Below are 23,072 nucleotides of genomic sequence, written 5' to 3'. Positions count from 1 at the left end.
CGATCAAGGGCAATACCTCATCCCAAGCACCCAGGTGGTCTAGTATACATGTCTGCAATAAGTCCTCCAGTGACTGAATGGTACTCTCTGATTGGCCATCAGTCTGAGGATGGTAGGCTGAGCTCATAGTCAACTTGGTCCCCAAAGCCTCATGTAAGGTTTGCCAGAACCAGGATGTAAACCGTGGGTCTCTGTCAGAAACTATGCTCGAAGGTACTCCATGCAACCTCACGATCTCCTTAATGTACAGCTGGGTTAATTTGGCCATGGACATCCTCAAGTTCATCGCCAAGAAGTGGGCACTCTTGGTCAGCCGATCCACTATTACCCAGATGATGTCATGTCCTCTAAAAGTCCGTGGCAAATGGGTCACAAAGTCCATCGAGATGCTGTCCCATTTCCACACTGGTATCTCCAAGGGCTGTAGGATCCCACCGGGTCTCTGATGCTCCACCTTCGCCTTCTGACATGTCAAACAGGCCGATACAAACTGAGCAACATCCCTCTTCATTCCCTGTCACCAGAAGGTCTCCTTAAGATCCTGGTACATCTTAGTCATGCCAGGATGCAAACTAAGACGACTCTTGTGTCCTTCTTCCAGAATTAACTTCTTCACCTCGACATCATCAGGTACGCATACCCTACCCTGAAACCTCAGTATACCATCATCACCCAAAGCAAAATCTTTAGCCTCATCTAACCCAAGCTGTTCCCTGACTCTGTTCAGACTGGCATCCAATAACTGTCTCTCTCTCACTAAGCCCAAGAAGTCACTAGATATAGTTAGGGTACTACATCTAATGAACTCAGACCCTACCTCCACCTGTAGCCTCATATCCCAGAATTCCTCTAGTAACTTCACCTCTTTGATCATAAGGTGTGCAACATGTACGATCTTCCTACTCAAGGCATCAGCCACCACATTTGCCTTCCCTGGGTGATATAGGAGCTCGAAGTCATAATCCTTTAGGAATTCCATCCATCTTCTATGTCTCATGTTCAGCTCCTTATGGTCAAACAAATACTTGAGGCTCTTATGATCACTGAACACTCGGAACTGAGCACCATAAAGATAGTGTCTCCAGATCTTCAAGGCAAATACTATAGCTGCCAACTCCAGGTCACGAATGGGATAGTTACGCTCATGCACCTTAAGTTGCCTCGAAGCATACGTTACAACCTTCTTCTCTTGCATCAGAACACAGCCGAACCCATGATGAGACGCGTCGCAGTAGACTTCAAACGGATTCCCAACATCCGGAATTACCAATATGGGGGCACTAGTCAACCTCCGTTTAAGCTCCTGGAAACTCTCCTCACACTTGTCCGTCCAAGTGAAGGGTTGGTCCTTCCGAGTAAGTAGTGTCAAGGGTGCCACTATCTTGGAGAATCCCTCTATGAATCTCCTATAGTAGCCTGCTAACCCCATAAAGCTCCTGATCTCTGTGGCCGACTTAGGACTTTCCCACTTTACCACTGCCTCGACCTTCGTTGGGTCCACTGCAATCCCCTGGGCGGATATCACATGCCCCAAAAACTGAACCTCACCCATCATGAACTCACACTTGGACAACTTGGCATACAGCTGCTTCTCCCTCAGAACACCAAGCACCAATCTCAGGTGTTCTGCATGCTCCTCCTAAGTCCTGGAATAGATAAGGATGTCGTCTATGAAGACTACGACAAACTTATCTAGGAAAGGCCGGAAGATCTTGTTCATGTAGTCCATGAACATCGTCAGAGCATTGGTCACACCAAAAGGCATAACCACATACTCGTAATGGCCATATCTGGACCTGAAGACCGTCTTCTGTACATCATCAGCCTTTACCAGAATCTGATGGTATCTCGACCGCAGATCGATTTTCGAGAAAACTGACGATCCATGTAACTGATCCATCAAGTCGTCGATTCTTAGGAGCGGATACTTATTTTTGATCATCATTTGGTCAGTTGCCTGTAGTCCACACACAGGCGTGAACTCCCATCCTTCTTCTTCACCAACAGCACTGGTGCTCCCCAAGGCGAGGTGCTGGGTTGGATGAACTGCTTCTCCATCAGTTCCTATATTTGTTTCTTAAGTTCCACTAACTCTACCAGAGCCATACGATACGGGGCCATCGAGACTGGGCCTGTCCCTAGTACCAGATCAATAGAGAACTTCACTTCTCTACTAGGGGTAATCTTGGTACCTCATCTGAAAATACGTCTTCAAACTCATGCACTACCGGTATAACTGATGTTCCCTCTCTCTCTCTCCCACCTCCATACGAGCGAAGATTATGAAGCATTGCGCGCCACTCTGGATCTCCTTCACCACTCCCTAAGGAGACACCAACTCCAATTCCTCTGAGTCGGGGAACAACAATCTTTTCTCCCGATAATCTATCAGAATGCGATTGGCAGAGAGCCAATCCATCCCTAAGATTACCTCCAACTCCTGCAGAGGTAGGCAGATTAGATTTACCTTGTACCTGCGTCCCCCCACCTCCACTAGGCACCTAGAACATAAGGACGACGTCCTGACTAGACCCGATGTCGGGGTAGATACTGCAAGTTCACACTATAGTTCGCACACCGGCAGACCCAGACACTCCACACAAGCAATTGACACAAAGGAGTGTGTCGCTCCAGAATCATACAATACACACAAGGATTCACCAGCTATCATGCATCGACCCATAACAAGATTACCTGAGCTTGCGGCCTCTGCTCCGGTCATGGCATACACCCTGCCTGTCGCCTGAGACCTGTTGCCTCTATCTCTCCGCTGGTGCTAGTGAGGAGCCTGAACTGGAGGGCGTGCTGCTACCCTAGCAAGGGTGGGACAATCCTTCCCAAAGTGGCCCTCCTTGCCACAGTTGTTGCATCTACGGTAACCCTCCATGCGTGGGCAAGCGCTCCTCAGGTGAGGACCTCCACATATATAGCACTAGACTTGACCCTGCTAGGGAGGAAGACCCCTAGACCCCTGAGACTGGTGGTGAGGTTTGTCATACGATCTCCTCCGCTCCTCATGTTTGGGTTTGGACCCAGATGGTCCTCCAATCCTCTGAGACTGCTGAGGCCTCTGACTCTCCACTTCGCTCTTATCCTTCTCCATTACCCTGGCCTTCTCCACCAGAGCAGCAAAATCCTTGATGGACAAGGGTGCTACCATCAAGCGAATGTCACCGCAGAGTCCATTTTCAAACTTGCGACATCTCCACTCCTCGTCGAGTGGCAAGGTGTAGAAACGACTGATATGCTTGAACTTCTCAGCATATTCAGCTACTGACTTCCCTCCCTGTGTGAGCTGGAGGAATTCCACCTCCTTGGCATATCTGACGTTGTCCGAGAAATATTCCGAGAGGAACTTTCCCCTGAAGGCCTCCCAAGTCACCGGCTCTCATCTCTCCTCCATGATGGACTTCATGCTCATCCACTAGTGTTCAACTTCCCCGGTCAACATGTAGACGGCAAAGGCCAACCTGTTATCTACTGGGCACATCTTCGCATCGAAGATTCTCTCTAGATCCTTCAGCCACTGATCGACTGCATCTGGACTAGTCTTCCCGTTGAACTTCACGGGATGGTGTTTCAAGAAGTCTTCCAGACTCCACTCCCTGACTGGTGGCCGTGGCTCTGGGCCAAACACAGGGGCAGTCGCCCCATTCTCCTCCAGCTGGCGGAGTGCCTCCATGTGCTGCCGATGGGCATCCTCAGCAGCTGCCCTAGCAGCTTCCATCTGTTGCATCACAAGCTGTTGCTGCTCAAGCGACATTGCCTGTCGCTGCATGGATGCTTCGTGTTGTTGCATCATCGCCATGCTCTGCTGCGTCATAGCAGCTACCATCGCCTCTATTGCCCTGGCGATATCGGGTACGTCACCTTGAGATGATTTCGAAGTCCTACGAGGAGGTGCCATGGATCAGTGGCACACAGAAAATCACTTGGTTAGACTTGATAAAGGCAAGAATTTAACTAAGAACACTCAGAAGACACAAAGAAAGCTAAGCGGACATCCAAGTCCACAAACCTAAGGAATGACTGCTCTAATACCATAAATGTAACGTCCCAATTAATTAATGCATGTAATTAAAAGAAAATGTCACACAATTATAATATAGCAGCACAGTCCTAGAGTTTAAACATAACGCCTTACAACCAAGGCACACCACGGTGCCACAAAAAAGAACATGATGAACAGTCTACTGGAACCACAAGGAAATGCAAAGACTGACAAATACATAGGCCGTAGCTCTAAAGATATCCCTAGAAAACTATGCAGCAGAGTCGTCTCTTCCTTGATGACCACGATTATCCCTCGCATCTGCTCCTATCAATAAATTGATGATCATCGTGAAGATAAGAACACAACATACAAATCAACCAACAAGAAAAGGGTAAGCTAGAGCCAACAATGTTTTTAATCACACAATCATATATATTTTTCACCATCCAATATACATACATCATCCAAGCATGTCAAGACTCTTCAACCAATACACTATGACTCGACTCGACTCATTCGGATACGTATAACCTGGTCGGATTCAGCGGATGCTTGCACTTGTGGTGGATACCTCTGCTCACCCCCGAGCTACGTGTTACAGTGTTACAATAAATCAAATCCCTCACCACAAGGTTAGCCCTTAGAGAATTTCAGGCCTCCTCCTACTCTCACCACAGGAGTCAGTCCGCTCTAGGTGAGACTAACTAACTCCTTAGAGTGTCAGGATGCAACCTTACCTTGAATCCTTACCTAGTTATACAGATGGGGCACCACCATGGACACCCACTAACAAGGGCCATGGAATTACGTCCTGACCACTGAAGCGCGACCTTGAAAGTCTAACCTAGAGACCCCAAGGAATTATGCACTGACACAGACAAAACATGATCACACAGTCAAGTAGTATTCGCCATGCAAAGATATATTCATTATGTCAACCTTTAAAGCCAATACCTTTCATGTTTCCAGGTCCAACTCATTCCAACTCCTCATAACCCATCCATGTACATAAGATTCAACTCATCTCGTTATCATGTCACTTGAATAATAACCACCTCATTTAGTTCACATGCCAAATTCATACCAAACCCATCATTCACAATCCATGAATCATGCCACACATACATAACACTCTATTATATATTTCTCATCATAGAAATCATACTTAAATAAATACCAACCATCCGAGATCAACAAAACAATCCAACAACGCACTGTCTCGCCCAGCCCCTCGCTCAGGTTTAAGGGTCTCGCTCAGGCGAGATGTTCTCGCCCAGGCGAGCTCCCCTTCGCCTAGGCGAGGGCTCGAAAAAGGGGCAGGAGCACACGCGGGATCTCGCTTGGGCGAGGTGCTCGCTCGCTCAAAAAGCTGAGCTGGTCGCTTGGGCGACCTTTCGCGCAAAAAGTTCTAGGCGAGTCCCTATTCATCTCGCCTAGGCGAGACTGGCTCGCTTGGGCGAGATTAACAAGTCTCGCCACTGTTCTCCTGCAACAGTCGTACCCACCAATCCAAAACAACACGCCAAACACATTTCAAGCACTCAGAACCTCAAATCAGCCAAAGACCCTCAGCACAACAGTAAAACAACAATAAAAACGAAGTACACGAGTGGGTTCTAGCTTCCCTTACATGGAAAGGGGATAAAAAGGGCTTTGGCAGCCAAGCGTGGGGAACACAGCAACTCAAGGAACGAACGGAGGAGCTGAAAAGATAACGAAGCAGAAACACGAGATGGGTTACTTGGAAACCCTAACTGGAAAATGCACAAAGGAACAATGGAGGCCAGTATAGGCTAGCAACAATACTTGCATGGGGTAGAAATCAACTTTGAGCTAGCTTGAAGATGGCAGAAACCTAACCCTAGCAGAGCTTTCTGTGAGAGGGAAAGAGAGGTGACGGCTGGATCTGTGAGAGAATGAGAGTGGAAGCGTTAGGGCAAACTTCGGAGCAGCTATAACCTTTGGGCCAGTTCTTTGGCCCATCAAATTTGGAGCAACCCTCTTATTAAAGGGTCATAAAAAGAATAGGACCTTACAAATATGAATTTTTCAACAAAATTTTATTTTTTTATACAAAATTTATATTATATCTTAAAATTATTTGATTTATTTATATACATAATACTCAAATTATGCATATCATATTCTCTTGTCTATCTTATCATCCCACAAAGTATTATGTATAAGAGAATGGTGTAAAGTACAATAGTGACTAAAGATGTTTTTTTTTTAAAGAAATGAAAATAAATTATTTTTATAAAGATTAAATCAAAATCCGTTAATTTATTAAAAATAAAAGCATAAGAAAAACTGGGATAATTATCTGTGTAAAAGGAGGTTAAATAAAAAAAAAAAGCGACTATTATAATCAAGTAACCAATAAGAGAAAAATTAACAAGAAAACTTCTATATTATTGTTATAAAACATTGATTTTTCAAGAAAATATAAGGAGAACAATTTAACATATATATTTAATTAATCATTTCACTATTTATCGATATTTTTTTATGAACCATTTTACTTAAATTTATTTTGGGTGTATTTTACTAAAAGGCTTTCAATTTTCACAAATTATGTTCACCAGTTAAATATTTAATAATGTATTGACTTATCAAAAAGAATTGAAATCGTAATATTTTGATCTTATTTCTTTTATGATGATATAAAAGTCTAACAATTCACCATATTGAAATTAACCCTTTTAACTCTTTAATCTTTCACCATATTGAAATTAACAGCCATAGTTCTGATTCAGATCAGTAAAAAAAAAAACAATTAGCACGAATCAATAAAGCATTGACAAATGAATCTCGACAATTTAATAAACGGTCAAACTGCGTTCTGGCGAAGAATGGCGGCACCGGGCTCGGTCGGCGGCGGAGGGACGGCGAAGGCTACGGTGGCCGAGCAGATCTCGCAGGCGGTGCAGTCTACTTCCAACCTCCTCCACCTTATGCAGCACTCTTCTCCTGCCCAGGTACCACATCAACACTATCAATTCATTGAAATTGCAAAAATTATATATAAATAAAAAAGTAAATAAAACTTTGCTTTCAACAATAACATTTTGATGTTTGATCAGATGATCTTTTGATGGGAGACCAGTTTTGATTGTTTTGCATGTTGTTGTTTGATGTTAGGGTTTAGTTCATGGTTGGGCGACGATTATTATTTATTATCTGTGGAAAATGTCGTCGCAGTGATGACTTGTACTTAGGATTTGCGAGATCATTTGTTATCAGGATTTAATGGTTGAGGACCAATGACTTATTTTTACAGGTCCAATTTGATACTAAATGAGAGACCAACTTATTATTGAATTGTACAGCATGATGCAATTGCAACGTTTTTACGCATTTAGGTTTAAATTAGAGCTTCTTTTTTTTTTTTTTTCAGAAAATAAAATATTATCAGTTTGAACATTTAGAGACCTGTTGTTTCTTGAAAATTTTAACACTTTTACGCATTCGTGTGCTATCTTATATGTTAAGTTCGTTTATTTTATAGTGAACTCTTTCTTTGAAGGTCGTGCTTACGATAATGTCCGAATGATTGACGATGAAAATCGTTAAATTAGATGTGCATGAACAATTAAGTTACTTCAAAAGTCATGGAGTAATTGACAGTAAAAATATGTACACTGTTAACCAAAATCTTTAGTTTTGCTGAATTTGCCCTTTTTGTATCGTTTGCAGGCTCAACTGGTTAAGCTTCCTAAGAACCTTTTGGCTATGGTTCCCACCATTAAGAACACAGAGCAGGTATTGTATTTATCTGATGCAGGGTTATAGTTGTAGATGAGATGACTCATCAATGTGGAAAAGTGTGTAATGATGGTTGCTTTCGGTTTTTTGTTGCACAGATTTTGGAGCAGTTACCTAAGGTGATATCATCTCTGGATGGACACATGGAAAATGGGCTACAAAAGTCAGAACCTTCTCTTGTCTAATTGAATAAGCTATAATTTGGAACTAGGGTGCATATGAAGTGTTATGAGTTGAAACCTTGAGCTAAATTGTTTAGTGCTAATTATGCATCTTGAAGATGTTGTGCTGATGCCTAGTGGTGCATCATGATTTGGTGTGAAATTCAGTGCATTTTGTGGGTTTTGTTTTTACTGTGGCTGATGTGGATCATGAATTTGCAGTGTTCCGCATCTGAAGACCGTGGTTCAGGTGCTCTCAAATATGGAAAGTAGCCAGCTTAGTGCACTATCACGAACCCATCCTCTTCAGCAGGTGTAAATATGATAGTGTTGTCACCAATGCAGTTGTAAATATTGCCTTGTAATTGAAAGTAAAGTTTAATATTTAGAGTGTATGTTCTGATTGGAGAAAGCTAGGAACTAGTAGACTTTACGACAAAGTTTTTTTTGTTTGTATAATTCTATCTAAGATGAACCTTGCTCTACATGGGAAAAAAAAGAAAGGAATAATGAACATAATAAGAAATATGCAGAAGGTGATGAGCTTTGTGGATGATTTTGGTGCTTTATGGCTGATCATTTTCAATGTTTTCCTTAACAGGAACTTGAACCGGGAAACCATTCTCAAGGAACCAGTTAAACAAACTTGTATAGTGTCACCTGTGATCAATTCATGCAGAGTTTTTGGAAGGTTTGGAACTTAGACTTGCTGTGTTTCCTTCTTGCAATTTTCCTGCACATCAAATAACAAAATGTTGTTCCATCTTCTGATAAAGCATTCAACCGAGAAACCTGTTGAGTACTAATGACAGTTTCCAAGTTTCATATAGGGAATGTTGTCCAAAGAACTCAAGGTTAGGCTTTTAATTGCTTGATGACAATTGGCTATCTGTGTCCTGTAATGTATTTCCGTCCATTTTAATCTTATGTTTTCTTTTCAACTCTGGTGAATTGCCAAATGTAATGTGAAAGTGGTGTATCTTTTATGAAGTCAATTTTGTTTTACTTGCTACAGAATGTACCATTTTCAAAGCAGAGAGAAAGAAAAAACAATTCTATGATGCCACTTCTACATATGCCCTTGTGTTTCTATTCTTATTGTTATCACTACTAAATTCAACTATTATCTATTTTTTCTTTTTATAAAAGAGAGATTTGGATGTAGAGAAGAAAGAGGGAATACAAAATTTGACACCTTGCTGATATAGTTAAGACTGATAGACAAAGTTTAACTTTCATATGCAGTTAATCAAGCCAGTAAAAATGATCCAAAAGGGAATGGGGAAAACAACTTTGAAGAGTACGGGGAGTATTAAAACTGATGAAAATTATTATTTGGGTTACATTTGTTTTGTCTTTTTTTTTTTTTTATTTTATTTTGTAAGATGAACTGGATTTTTTCTTGTTGCTATAGTTCACTTTGTTATTTGTGCATAATCTAATCAGTTTCTCTTCTGATTATTATGGTACTTTGATCCATTGTTGAAGTACAAAAAGATACAAAATTGCAATATCAGAAATAATGTAGATCACTTACCTAAACTTTTAACCTCTTCTAATCAATTCGTAGAAACGGGGTGTTTAAGAATTTTATGGGATGCAAAAGATGGAAAAAGCTCAACTGTGCTCTTGGCATTTTTTTCAACTATTTCTGTAGAATAAAAACATAACCTTATATAATAATGTCAACTAAATTTCTGTCTAAAAATTTTACAAACTTAAAACCAGATCATGAATTGATTTACATTGGCACATTGAAATTATAAATACATATAGAAAATATTTACAGGGTAGAAGTGATATATAGGGATGTGAAAATAGGTTTGGTATCGGTCTGAAAAGTAACTTGTTTCGTAAAATAATGATATTTTAAAAAGAGTGGAGTAATATTATTTTATAAAACAGGTACATACATTATAATTTATATAATAAATTATATCTAAAATATAAATTTAATTTCAAAATATAATTTCAATTTTAAAAATATATTTGATTTTTGTTACTTTTATTTAAATTTGTGTAGTTTTTCTTAACTGAACCAAAATAAATCGTTTATAAAAAAATTGCAATTCACTTAAAAACTAAACTTTATAAATGACCGGTTAGCTTGAGTTAGAATGCTCATTATGAGGGGATGGTAATACGGTGGAGCAGGGTGCCTACTAGCAACTTGGCTCACAGTAAAAAAATATTTGTGGGTTTTTTAAAACTTACATGTAGACGTGGATATCTACATATATTTAAAAAAAAATATATTTTATAAATTTTTAAAATTAAAATTAAATAAAATTATAAAAAATGTAAAATAAAATATAAATAAAGTAAATTTAAATTAAATTTATTTAATAAAATATAAATATAAATATAATTTTAATTAAATTAAATTTAATAAAATATAATTTTAATTTTGTACGGGTAATAAGTACTCTCGGTATAAATAATATGATATTCGCACACGATCTGTCAATAAACAGGTATCTTAATATCGTTACCTAAATATAACAAATATTCGCGAGTACCAACTATCCATCACGAATTTTATGTGTAAATACTCATAAACACGAGTATTTTTGTCATCCCAAGTTACAATTTTAATAATACAATATAACTAAGATAAATAAGTACTAAAAAATGGAATTTTAACACCCGATGTATTAGATCAAATACTTAAACTAATATTAAAAAGATTACCTTATCTCTTAATATAAGAAATTAATTGCATGATTTCTCTTACAAAAAAAAGTGTTATTTATTAACAATAATTTTAACTTAATCATTAATCCGATTGAATAAAGCGTACCTTCCAACCAATTTGCATAACCTAGCATGTATTTGGGGGAGATTCTCCATCAATCTTTTTTTTTTTAACTTTAAATGCCACGTTCCTTTGTGGATACACTAGAGATGTCAAAAATATCCGTATTCATGGGTAGCCGCGGATAAAACCCGCAATGGATAAGAAATGGATATTAAAAATGGATACCCGCTAACCGTGAATACGGGTATTTTTGATACCCGCATGTTAACGGGGCGGGTACGGGTATCATAGTATCCGTATCCGTAGATACTCGTACCCGCTAAACTTTAATTCACGAAAAAACCCTTATATATATATATATATATATATATATATATATATATATATATATATATTAGTAAAAAACATTTTGTCCTAATTTTTTATAAGTTGCACATCTTGTCCTCTGTCTTCATTTTTCTAACTTCAAGTATTGGTACGTTGTCTTCTTTCAAGTACATCCCTTAACATTTTTCTCTTCTCCTTCTTTGAAATTGGGCATATACATCAAACCATATATAGATAGTGACGTTTATGGTATGCTTGTTGTCAAATGATGGAATCAAAATAAGAATATTTGGCACGTGATAGTTGAGGTTTATTATTTGATTATTTTTCAGGAATCAATCGGAGAAAGTGGACTTGTTGATCAAAACATTAATTAAAGAATTTCCATCATGTTGAACGTTATTTTATATTTATTTTTATAATTATTTGGACTTGAGTTATTTAAAATTTATTTAAAATTTATGACAGTGATGTATTTTATTTATTTTATTTGAATTTATGATTAAATATTTATTTTTTAAATAATTTTGTAAATATTCGTGGGTACCCGTGGATATCTGCGGGTATGAAAAAAATAGACGGATACCCACATAACGGATACCCGACAGATATGGATACGGGTACGGGGCAGATATTTATCTAGCGGGTAGGGTACGGGGGAGCTACTACCCGTACCTTACCCACCCCGTTGACATCCCTAGATACACCCTCCCACCAATTCATTTCACAAATGCCATTATCAGCATACTTACCAAGTGGGTGTTTCTTCCTGCACCCATCAAATTTCTTCGTACACCTAATCAAAGGCTTCTGAAAATCTTTTATGAGTGTCTTCCAAAAAAATATATTCGAAATTGATATTAGTGTGTTCCAAAAAATAAAATCCAATAATTGATGGGTTACAGGAAGAAACAGCCTTACAATTACAATGTGTTGAAGTTTTTTTGTCAAATTGTGGAAAATATTGTGAGACGGATTTTGAAAGGAGTCACTTGATTGTAGTATTAACAAAGGAAAAAACTTTTTTATGACAAACAAGCTTTGGAGTTACCTAATAAAATTATGAGTATTATTTGGTTAACTTTTATTTTTCCTTAATATATTTAAGCCTATTTTGAAAATTGTTCTAGTTAAGAAAAATGATGATTTCTAACTTAGAGTAATGAGTATATTATGTCGATCTTATTTATAATTAATTATTCGTTTCTTAATTTGCATCTCTAATTTCTTTCTTATTTTATTAATTATTATTTTAATTTAATGATTTATTTTATTACTTTTATTGAGATTTATTAGATTATCCTTCAAAGATGTTTTTTTGAATTACATACTTATTCCAATTTGGCTGTGATAAATGTAACGTCCCATTTTATAAATAAACTTACTTAAATGACACGTCACACAATATAAATATTACGAGCAAAGGTTCAAAGTATAAAATCACTCCTTAAGGATATCTAAGAGTTATAAAAGAGAATTTCTGAGACACACCACGATGTCAATATGTACAGGATACATACTCCAACAATAATACAATTAAGATTTAAAACAAGTTAATACATGGGCCATAGTCCTAAGAGAAAATCCACTAAGCGGGAACTAGCCCAGGCGAGCTAAGCAGCAAAGTCACCATTCCCCGTTGATTGCAAGAACCTCTCGCATCTGCTCATGTCAATAAATTGATGATCATCGCAAAAGAAGAAGAATCACATACAAGACAACCAAACAAGCAAACAGGGCAAGCTAGAGTATAAACCATTTATCATGCAGTCACAGGCTATTACACAAACCATGCAGTGTATATCATCCAAACATGTTATGACTTTTCAAACAATACACTAGACTCAGACTCTGTAACATCCCTAAGGAATATTACTTACAAATAAATAATAAAAGAATTAAATTATATCAAAAGTCGTATTAATAACAATCCCAACGCGAGAAAATTTAAATTTATTAAAAAGCGCGCCAAAACTCATAACTTAAACAATAAAGTGATACAAGTTCTCGAAATTCGTGTTCATAAATAAAAGTATAAAAATACATGTGAGAAAATCCTAGCTCTAATCCCAAAGCTAGCCCTCATAAGCTGTAGTGCCAATTCTCCTTAAGATCTAATAAGGCCCTACAAACCTCGGAGTTAGCTTCCTTGATTTGATGGCCCTCCCAATTCTTGCCGTCGGTGTCACTCTAAGAAATACATGAACCTCAAACTCTAGAGGTCGCCTCCTCTTATCCGTGTATGACTTTTGTCTGCTCTGAGTGGCCCTCATTCTCTCCTGAATCCCTCTAACCTTCTCAGAAGTCTGCTGCAAAAACTCGGGACCCGACACCAATGATTCCCCATCCTGGTTCTAACACAATGGTGTCCTACACCGTCGCCCATACAACGCCTCATAAGGATCCATACCGATACTGGAGTGATAACTATTGTTGTACGTGAACTCCACCAATGGAAGCATCTCACTCCAACTTCCCATATGATCTAGAACACAAGCTCTCAAGAGATCTTCCAAGGACTGAATTGTACGCTCCGACTGCCCATCGATCTGTGGATGGTATGCAAAACTCATCCTCAACTGAGTCCCCAATGCTGCCTGTAGGGACTGCCAAAAACGAGATGTGAATCTCGGATCTCTGTCTGATACTATACTAGCAGGCACACCGTGTAACCTGAACACTTCACGCACATATAAATCGGCCAATTTATCCAATGACCATTTCTGATTAATGGCAAAGAAATGAGCACACTTCGTCAACCTGTCCACTACTACCCAGATTGAGTCATGCCCCTTTGTAGACCTCGGGAAATGAGTGACGAAATCCATGGCAATACTATCCCATTTCAACTGAGGGATATCCAATGGCTCAAGTGTACCCCGCCGTCCGCTGATGCTCAATCTTGGCTTTTTGACATACCAAGCACGATGCTACAAAGTCAGCAATGTCGGTTTTCATCCCATTCCGCCAGAAGGACTGTTTCAGATCCTGATACATCTTAGTCATACCTGGGTGTATGCTAAGACGACTTTTATGCCCTTCCTCCATGATCTGTTTCCTCAATCTCTAATTCCCAGGCACACAGACTATATCTCTGAACCTTAGGATACCATCTGTCCCGATCCTGTAATCCTTCCATTTCTCAGTCCCTATCCAACTCACAAATTGTTGTAACTCAGCATCATCCTTCTGTTGATCACAGATGGTCTCCAACACATCACTAGTCAGTGTGAGAACACTGCATCTGATGGAATCCTCACCCAGCTGCATACCCAGGTTCATATCCCTGAGCTTCTCAATTAACTCCAACTCCTTCACCATCATAGCTGAGATGTGCATCCTTTTCCGACTCAAAATCGTAATCCTTGAGATACTCCATCCAGCGCCGCTGTCTCATATTTTGCTCCTTCTGATCGAACAGATATTTCAAGCTTTTATGATCACTGAAAACCTGAAATTGCGAGCCATACAAATAGTGCCTCCATGTTTTAATGGCAAACACTACAACGACCAGCTCCAAATCATGGGTAGGGTAGTTCTTCTCGTGCACCTTTAACTGCCTGGAAGCATAGGCTACCGGCCTCTTCTCCTGCATTAGTACACAACCCAAACCCTGGTAGGATGCGTCGCAGTATACCTCAAACATTTTACTGGTACCTGGAATAATGAGAATCAGAGCTGTAGTCAACCTCCTCTTCATCTCCTTGAAACACTCTTCGCATTTATCAGTCCAAGAGAAGGGTTGATCTTTTCTAGTGAGTTGAGTTAATGGACTCACCATTTTAGAAAACCCCTCTACAAACCTCCTGTAGTACCCGGCCAACCCCAAAAAACTTCTAACTTCTATGATTGTCTGAGGTCTTTCCCATTTCAACAATGTCTCTATCTTGCTCGGGTCTACTGCAATACCATGCGAAGAAATCACATGCCCCAAAAATTGCACCTTGTCCAACCAGAATTTGCATTTAGACAATTTGTCGTACAACTGGTGTTCTCTCAGTACTTCCAATACAACTCTCAAATGACCCGCATGTTCCTCCTTGGTCCGAGAATAGATGAGGATATCATCTATAAACACCACCACAAATTTGTCAAGGTATGGCCTGAAAATACGGTTCATATAATCCATGAAGACAGCTGGAGCATTGGTCACTCCAAATGGCATCACGACATATTCGTAATGCCCATATCTCGATCTGAAGGCTATTTTCTGGACGTCCTCTGGCTTGACTAAGATCTGATGATAGCCAGACCTTAAGTCGATTTTAGAGAACACACCTGCCCCTCTCAGCTGATCCAGCAGATCATCAATCCTCGGCAGCGGGTATTTATTATTTATCGTCAATTTATTCAGTTGCCGATAATCAACACACAGCCGAGAGCTACCATCTTTCTTCTTCACTAGTAACACCGGGGCTCCCCACGGTGAGGCACTGGGTCGGATGAATTTCTTCTCTAACAAGTCTTCTATCTGTTTCTTCAACTCTGCTAGTTCAGCTGATGCCATTCTATACGGTGCTGCCGACACTGGACCCGCTCCAGGGATTAGATTAATTAAGAAATCTATATCCTGGCTGGGTGGTAACTCAGGTATCTCATCTGGAAATACGTCGGCGTATTCATCCACCACTGGTATTCGACTAATCTGCTCCTTGGTACTCATCTTCTTCTCTTGAGCTACTATCACAAAGGAAGTGGATCCTTGCCTCATCTCCTTCACTGCCTTTCTCGACGTCATCAACTTTATCCCCTCAGTATCTGGGAATACAACTCTGCGCCGTCCACAATCAAGCACCACGTGGTTGGTAGACAGCCAGTCCATTCCCAATATTACCTCCAACCCCTCCAAAGGCAGGCAAACGAGGTTCACCTTGAAGCATCTGCCCTCTACCTCCATCAAGCATCCGACACAGGCTAGATTTGTTGATACCTGTTCAGATGTTGGTGTCGAGACCATCAACTTGCATCACAGATCATGAGTAGACAATCCCAATCTCTCCACACTGTCATGGGATATGAAAGAGTGCGAAGCTCCTGAGTCAAAAAATACCAACACACTATTACCAAAAAGAAAACAACGATCCAGAATCAGGTTACCTGACCGGGTGGCCTCTGTGCTGGTCATGGCAAAAACCTGGCTTGCTGCTCTCAGGCTATCAGACGAAGGTGGCTAAGATCGTGATACTGGAGCAGTCTTCCTATTAGGACATTTTTTGGCGAAATGTCCTGGTTGGTCACAGGCATAGCACTTGCGAGTGCTCATACCACTGCCTCCACTGCTGGCGAGTCTAGTGCAATCCCTCCGTAAGTGTTCCCCTCCACAGTTATAACATCTCAGCTTCTATGAAGATGAAGTTGGTTTACTATAGGGCTTCTTTTGTTGTCTGCCCTCAGCATTACTCTTTTGAGTACGGCTGACCCGACTGGGTCCCATCTCCAGCTACTCGACACTCTTGGCTTGCTCCACCAAGATCGGAAACTCCCGTACCCTCAGTGGTACGATAAAACGCCTCAGCTCATGTTTGAGGCCGCCCTCAAACTTCCTACAGCGCCACTCCTCCGTCACTGTTTGAGAATAAAACCTCGAGAGGTACTCAAACCTCTCCACATACGCCTGTATTGACAGGTTCCCCTGCTGCAGGGTGAGAAACTCGGCCTCGCGCTCGTGTTTAGCGCTGTCAGGGAAGTACTTCTCCAGGAACCTCGTCCTGAAGTTGGCCCAAGTCACCTCTTCAGCTCTGTTCAGCATCTGTTGCTGCATGCTCATCCACCAATACTCGGCCTCGGTCACCAACAGAAATGTGGTGAAATTAAGCTTCTGGGCCTCCGTGCATTCTATCACTCTGAATATCTTCTCGCACTCTTGGAGCCATGCGTCAGCCTCATCTGGGGTGGCTTTCCTAGTGAATTTCGCCGGCTTATGACGCATGAAGTCCTCCATGGTCACAGGTCTCACAGGGGGAATCATGGCTCTTGGGGGTGCTGCTACGGGCTGCATCGCATCCACCATCTTGTGGATTGCGTTAGCAATCTCATCAGCCCCAGCGGTATTTCTACGCCTCCTGTTTGCCATTGCCTGTGCACGCCACATACTTTAGCTGTTAAAATTAAACACCCAAAGATTAAAATACACATTAGCAAGTTTAACAATCAACACACATCATCCAATTTCACACAATAAACGTCAACTCACTCCCCAGTTTTCCCAGAAAAATCAAAACGTTTGCTCTGATACCAAATGTAATATCCCTAAGGAATATTACTTACAAATAAATAATAAAAGAATTAAATTATATCAAAAGTCATATTAATAACAATCCTAATGCGGGAAAATTTAAATTTATTAAAAAGCGCGCCAAAACTCATAACTTAAACAATAAAGTGATACAAGTTCTCGAAATTTGTGTTCATAAATAAAAGTATGAAAATACAGGTGAGAAAATCCTAGCTCTAATCCCAAAGCTAGCCCTCACTCTGTCGCCTGGACATCCTCAGCACCACCTGTATCAACATCTGCTCCCGTGCAACGAATCACACGATCATCGCCATACACAAACAGAAAGGGTGAGCTGAGAAAATAAAATAACAAGTATATAAAACACAAGATAGATCATTCACCCATCTTATTCATTCTACATAGTTCTTGGCCAAGACCTTAACCCCAAGGCTTTATGGCCTTTAAATCACACAATTGGTTAGCCTTGGACTCGAAAATATGATGCTCACACGAACCTGCCCGCTCGTGGTCCTGCCTCTATGAACCTCCCCGCTCGTAGTCCTGCTCTACGGACCTGCCCGCCCGTAGTCCAACACATGTGATCCACCAGCCCCGTACCTCCCCGCACGTGGCATCTCTCAACCGTGAGCACGGAACATACGAACCTACCTCGCTCGTATCCCCACGTGAGAGTAACTGGATATGAACCTCCCCGCTCATATCATTACATGTTAACCACCATCCATGAACCTACCCGCTCATGGCACAAGATCTCCCGATCCAAGCAAAGCATCATTGTCAGTTAAAACAACACACACAACTCATAACCTGCTGCGCAGTCGCCTGGCGCATCAGCCAGCACCGCCTGGCGAAACAGGTTCAGACCGCCTAGCGGTACCTGCCCGCCGCTAGGCGCCAACGCCCTCCCAATGCCACTGTTTTCCCAACACCACCTGGCGGAGCACTCCCTTGCCCCCAGGCGCCACGCGGTGCAGGAGTCTTTCCTAGTGATTCCTATCACTTGGCGGTATCAGCAGACCGCCAGGCGCCATACCAGTGACTCCCTGTTACTGGTTTTGGCACTCAAAATGGTTGGTTCTGCAATTCTAAAATGCTCTAAAATATTCTGCACTCTTATTTTATCAGAGTTTGTTAGTTTCCAGCCCTACAACTTCCCAGGTGTCACTCTGGTACCTAAGCTAGACACATTTATGTACTCTCTTTCCTCTCTCTAACAACGTTAATCCTCACACCATTACCAACACTCCGTTTCCCCTCACAATACCACAGTTCAGATCACTTCTCCTCTCATCATACTCACGTCACACTACACTGCCATAAATCTTGTCCCACACACACAATATTGCATAATCACATATCTTATATTTAAGTTTCCAAGTCACTAAAGACACTTCAGTCCCATAATTCATAATCACAGACATATAACAGCAAAGAGGCACAATACTAACCTTTCAAAAATCTGAACCAATAACTAATGTCACCCTATACTCTCATTCTCCTTAACACGTCTATCAACAACTCATCGCGTAGTCATACCATCAACCCCTTCCCAACCTTATACTTACTTACTTGACTATATGATTCAGCACTATACCCTTCCCCCATTTCTAACAGCACACATAACCTATTCCATATAACCAGCCTAAATCCACACATGTGATGCCACTGTTCCCGTCACCGCCTGGCGGCAGGCTAGACACCGCCGGGCGGTGTATCAGAAATCAGAACCCTTCAGGTTGCTGAACCCGTGATATGCCCAGTTGTCTAGAATTTAACTTATGCTCCACAGTTAATATCATACGATGTATGACACACAATTCACTACCCTATTTCCTTTGACGTTTTAACCTCAATTCGCACATACTATGAACCCTAACAATTAACTTCTGACTCTACCCATTCCAACAATCCAACTCTTATTCGAGTCAAATGTGAAGGGTATTCCCATGCACCACCAGACCACACTTTTACAAGATTACATTTCCAATGCATAAAAACCAACATCGCAAGTCTGAATGCCACTGCATCCAACGCGAACACAGTCACGCCGCCTAGCGGATATTAATCCCTACCCGGCGGTTCAATCAGCCAGAACCCAGAATCAAGCACAAATCAATGAACCGCCTAGCGGCACATGCATACCCGCCAGGCGGTTTCTGGGCAGAACCCAGAAACGCGAAAAACAGCACATACCAGATGAAGGATTCATACACTTATGATCACACACAGCACAATACGATGGATACGATGAAAATAAGCGAAAACAACTCCCCTTACCTGATTCCTTGCTAAATTCTAATTGATATGCTTATCCCTTCACAAAAACCTTCCTAGCCTTTGCTTTCCACTCCAACCTTCGTGATTTCAGCCTCACCACTTCTCTCAATCAACCCCAATACTCTGAAAAACCCTTGCTTATGATGAGCACGAATTCACAGTGCTCTTTTTCTCGTCTTATGACCTTCTCTCTCTCACTTACTACCCCAATTATGTGCACTTAACACCCAAAACGAAAATGTTATTTAAGTTTCCTGTTTAATAGTTAATCATGGTCTCCATTCAGTGTTTCCAGCCCCTTAAATTGCCCCTCTTGGCAGATAGGGTTTTCATGTCTCTTCAATCCCATGCAAAAATAAAATTAGGCAAAAAAGAAGAGAGTTTAATTTGGTTCTTAGTAAGACTTGAACCCACAACCTATCAATCACCAAATCAAGAGCATAACCAAATCAACCAAATCATATTTGTGATAACTCCTACGTCTTTTGAAATTTATCATCACGTCAAGTCTCCAATATATAACTAAACAAAAATGCATAATTTAAATAACATTCAAGTGACACACATAGGACTCGAACCCAAGTCCTCTCACACAAACAAGTACTCTCAACCACTTGAGCTAATACTTTTCCACGTCATAGTTCCACACATTAATTGCTTTAAATGTTTCTGTTACCCGCCATAATTAAATAATTATTTAAATAGCTATTTAATTTTTCTCGGGTCTTACAAACTCGACTCATCCGGATACATATAAACTAGTCGGATTCAGCGGATGCTTGCACTTGTGGTGGATTTCTCTGCTCACCCCGAGTTGTTCACCCCCGAGCTAAGTGTTACAAGTGTTACAATGTCTCAATCCCCCCCACACAAGGTTAGCCCTTAATGAGTTTCAGGCCTCCTGCTACTCTCACCACAAGAGTCAGTCCGCTCTAAGTGAGACTAACTTACTCCTTAGAGTGTCAGGATGCAACCTTACCTTGAATCCTTACCAGACTATATAGATGGGGCACCACCATGAACTCCCAATAACAGGGGTCATGGAATTACGTCCCGACCACTGAAGCACTACCATGGGGTCTCACCTAGAGGCTCATGGAATTACATATTGACCACAGACTAATCATACTCAATCAATCAAGTAATATTCATCACACATATAAATTTTACGTCAACCTTTATAACCATTCCTCATTCATATTCCATGTTGAATCAATAACAACTCATCCATCCCAAATCCACGAATATAGAAATGTACCTCATGCCAATACCATGTCAAAAGTCATCATTTCTTATCCATGAATCCTTCCATATCTCATATCAACTCCATACCCAACTCATCATATTAAATCCATGAACCAATCCCATACATACACATTATGTATTTCATGCTTTAAACAGACCAAATCACCCAAGAATATAGTAACCATACAAGAACAACAGAGAAAATAGAACCTGGTGCATTCTCGCCCAACCCCTCGCTCAGGTAGAAGAGTCTCGCTCAGGCGAGAGAGTCTCTCGCTCAAGAGAGCTCCCTTCGCCTAGGCGAGGGCTTGAAAAGAGGAATAGTGGCGCTGTCACGCACTCTCGCTTAGGCAAGACGTCCTCGCCTGAGCGAGACATGCTCTCGCTCAAAGCTGGAGCTCGTCGCCTGAGCGACAGCTTGCACAGGCAGAAATGGACGAGTATTGCTAATCTTGCTTAGGCAAGATAGGCTCGCTTGGGCGAGAAAAACAGGACCCTCCATTGTTCACGTACGCACAGATCAATCATTTAACCACACCAAACGCACAGTCCATATTCATATCATCATAACTTCAATCATGCATACAAATCACCAAAGGCAACAGAACTCATCAAATATAACTTAAAACACAAAACCCTAACTTCCCTTACCTAGAAAGTCTTAGCTAAGAGTTTCGACACCTGAACCGTGAAGACAATAGCTCAAGGAGTAGCTTCGAGAGGTGAAAAACAGTGGAATTAGTTCACTAAGAAAAGCCCTAGTTGGAATTACAAGGAAGGAACTGAATGGAGAAAGAGCATGAGTTGGAATAGACTTACGTGGAGTAGAAAATCTGGTTTGAGCTAGCTTGGAGAGGGCTTAGGGCTAAACCCTAGAAGAGCGTTTTGTGAAGAAAATGAGAGTAAGCTAAGAGCTGTTTTGCAATAATGACAAGAATGGAAGGGTTTAGCTGCCTTAGGGGCCTTGTACACCCTGTGGGCCAAAACTTAGGCCCATTAGATTGGGACAACTCTCAAAACAAAGATGGGTAGAATATAAGGGCCTTACATTCTCCCCAACAACAAAATATTTTGACCTCGAAAATGAAAACTCACCAGGTAAAAAGATGCGAATGTGATTTTCTCATATCCTTCTCCAACTCCCAAGTCGATTCACTTGTCCTTCGGTCCTAGATGACTTTGACCAGATTGACTGGTTTTCCTCGGGGTTCCTTAACTGTGTTATCTTCTAAAGCAACTGGTGGTACGTCCATGGTGAGGTCCTCTCTGATCTGCACATCCTCTGCTTCTAACACATGAGATAGGTTAAAGACATACTTCCTCAACTGCGACAAATGGAATACCGGATGAAGATTTGCCAACTGGGGAGGCAAAGCAATCTCATAAGCTACCGACCCAATCCTTCTCGAGATCTGATAAGGGCCAAGGAACTTAGGGGAGAGTTTCCTTGAGCGAAGAGCCCTTCCCAAAACAGTGGTTCAAGTCACCCTCAGGAACACATGATCTTCGGTCGTGAATTCTAAAGGTCTCTTCTTGCGGTCTGTATAAGCTTTCTGTCTACTCTAAGAGGCCTGCATTCTGTCTCTCACCATTCTCACCTTCTCGGTGGTCTATTCTAAAAACTCTGGTCCGACAAGCACTGCTTCCCCATCTTGATACCAACATTGAGGAGTCCTACACTTCCTACCGTATAGAGCCTCATATGGCGCCATGCCAATGCTCGCATGAAAACTGTTATTGTAGGTGAATTCTATCAAAGGTAACAATTCATCCCAAGCACCCAAATGATCCAGTATGCATGTCCGTAAGAATTCCTCAAGTGACTGGATCGTCCTCTCAGACTGACCATTTGTCTGAGGATGATAGGCTGAACTCATCATGAGCTTGCTTCCCAGAGCACTCTTGAAGGTTTGCCAAAATCGTGATGTGAACCGTGGGTCCCTGTCTGATACAATGCTCGAAGGCACTCCATGCAGCCTCACTATCTCCTTAATGTACAACTGGACCAACTTGGCCATCGACATCCTCAAGTTCATTGCCAAGAAGTGAGCACTCTTGGTCAATCGATCCACTATAACCCAGATGGTGTCGTGCCCTCTAAGAGTTCGTGGCAAATGGGTTACAAAGTCCATCGAGATGTTGTCCCATTTCCACACTGGTATCTCCAAGGGCTGTAAGATCCCACCGGGTCTCTGGTGCTCTACCTTTGCCTTCTAACAGGTCAGACAGGCTGATACAAACTGTGCCACATCTTTCTTCATCCCCTGCCACCAGAAAGTTTCCTTGAGGTCCTGATACATCTTAGTC

At 41.2% G+C, this 23,072-nt stretch overlaps 2 protein-coding genes across 5 annotated transcripts; one reads left to right on the top strand and one right to left on the bottom strand.

Annotated features, from left to right (window-relative positions):
• The first annotated feature begins 6,782 nt into the window (after positions 1-6,782).
• Positions 6,783-9,311, top strand: LOC114183746 (tobamovirus multiplication protein 2B). 4 transcript variants are annotated; one of them, XR_003604511.1, is made up of 7 exons: positions 6,783-6,972; positions 7,691-7,756; positions 7,858-7,922; positions 8,143-8,233; positions 8,522-8,611; positions 8,697-8,774; positions 9,166-9,311. XR_003604511.1 is itself a non-coding variant. In XM_028070876.1 (5 exons), exons 1-5 carry the CDS (start codon positions 6,799-6,801, stop codon positions 8,558-8,560), a joined length of 435 nt encoding a protein of 144 aa, XP_027926677.1. In that variant the 5' UTR covers positions 6,784-6,798; the 3' UTR covers positions 8,561-8,996. The 4 variants fall into 4 exon arrangements, 1 of the variants encoding a protein (XP_027926677.1); XR_003604510.1 differs by lacking the exon at positions 9,166-9,311 and having other exon boundaries at positions 8,697-8,996; XR_003604509.1 differs by having other exon boundaries at positions 6,784-6,972; positions 8,522-8,774; positions 9,166-9,308.
• A 7,134-nt stretch (positions 9,312-16,445) lies between these two features.
• On the bottom strand, positions 16,446-17,078 carry LOC114184594. The gene has a single exon (XM_028071910.1). It carries the CDS (start codon positions 17,076-17,078, stop codon positions 16,446-16,448), a length of 633 nt encoding a protein of 210 aa, XP_027927711.1.
• Between the last annotated feature and the right edge of the window lie 5,994 nt (positions 17,079-23,072).

Source organism: Vigna unguiculata, chromosome 5, assembly GCF_004118075.2.
Source record: "Vigna unguiculata cultivar IT97K-499-35 chromosome 5, ASM411807v1, whole genome shotgun sequence".
NCBI classification, from domain to species: Eukaryota; Viridiplantae; Streptophyta; class Magnoliopsida; order Fabales; family Fabaceae; genus Vigna; species Vigna unguiculata.
The sequence above is the reverse complement of the archived record's forward strand: the minus strand, read 5'-3'. Positions and strand labels throughout refer to the sequence as shown.

Coding starts and splice junctions, on each gene's coding strand:
- LOC114184594 (XM_028071910.1), bottom strand. CDS start 17,078: ATGGCAAACAGGAGGCGTAGAAATACCGCTGGGGCTGATGAGATTGCT.
- LOC114183746 (XM_028070876.1), top strand. CDS start 6,799: ATGAATCTCGACAATTTAATAAACGGTCAAACTGCGTTCTGGCGAAGA. Junction 6,973..7,690: donor AGCACTCTTCTCCTGCCCAG/GTACCACATCAA, acceptor TATCGTTTGCAG/GCTCAACTGGTTAAGCTTCC. Junction 7,923..8,142: donor ATGGAAAATGGGCTACAAAA/GTCAGAACCTTC, acceptor ATGAATTTGCAG/TGTTCCGCATCTGAAGACCG.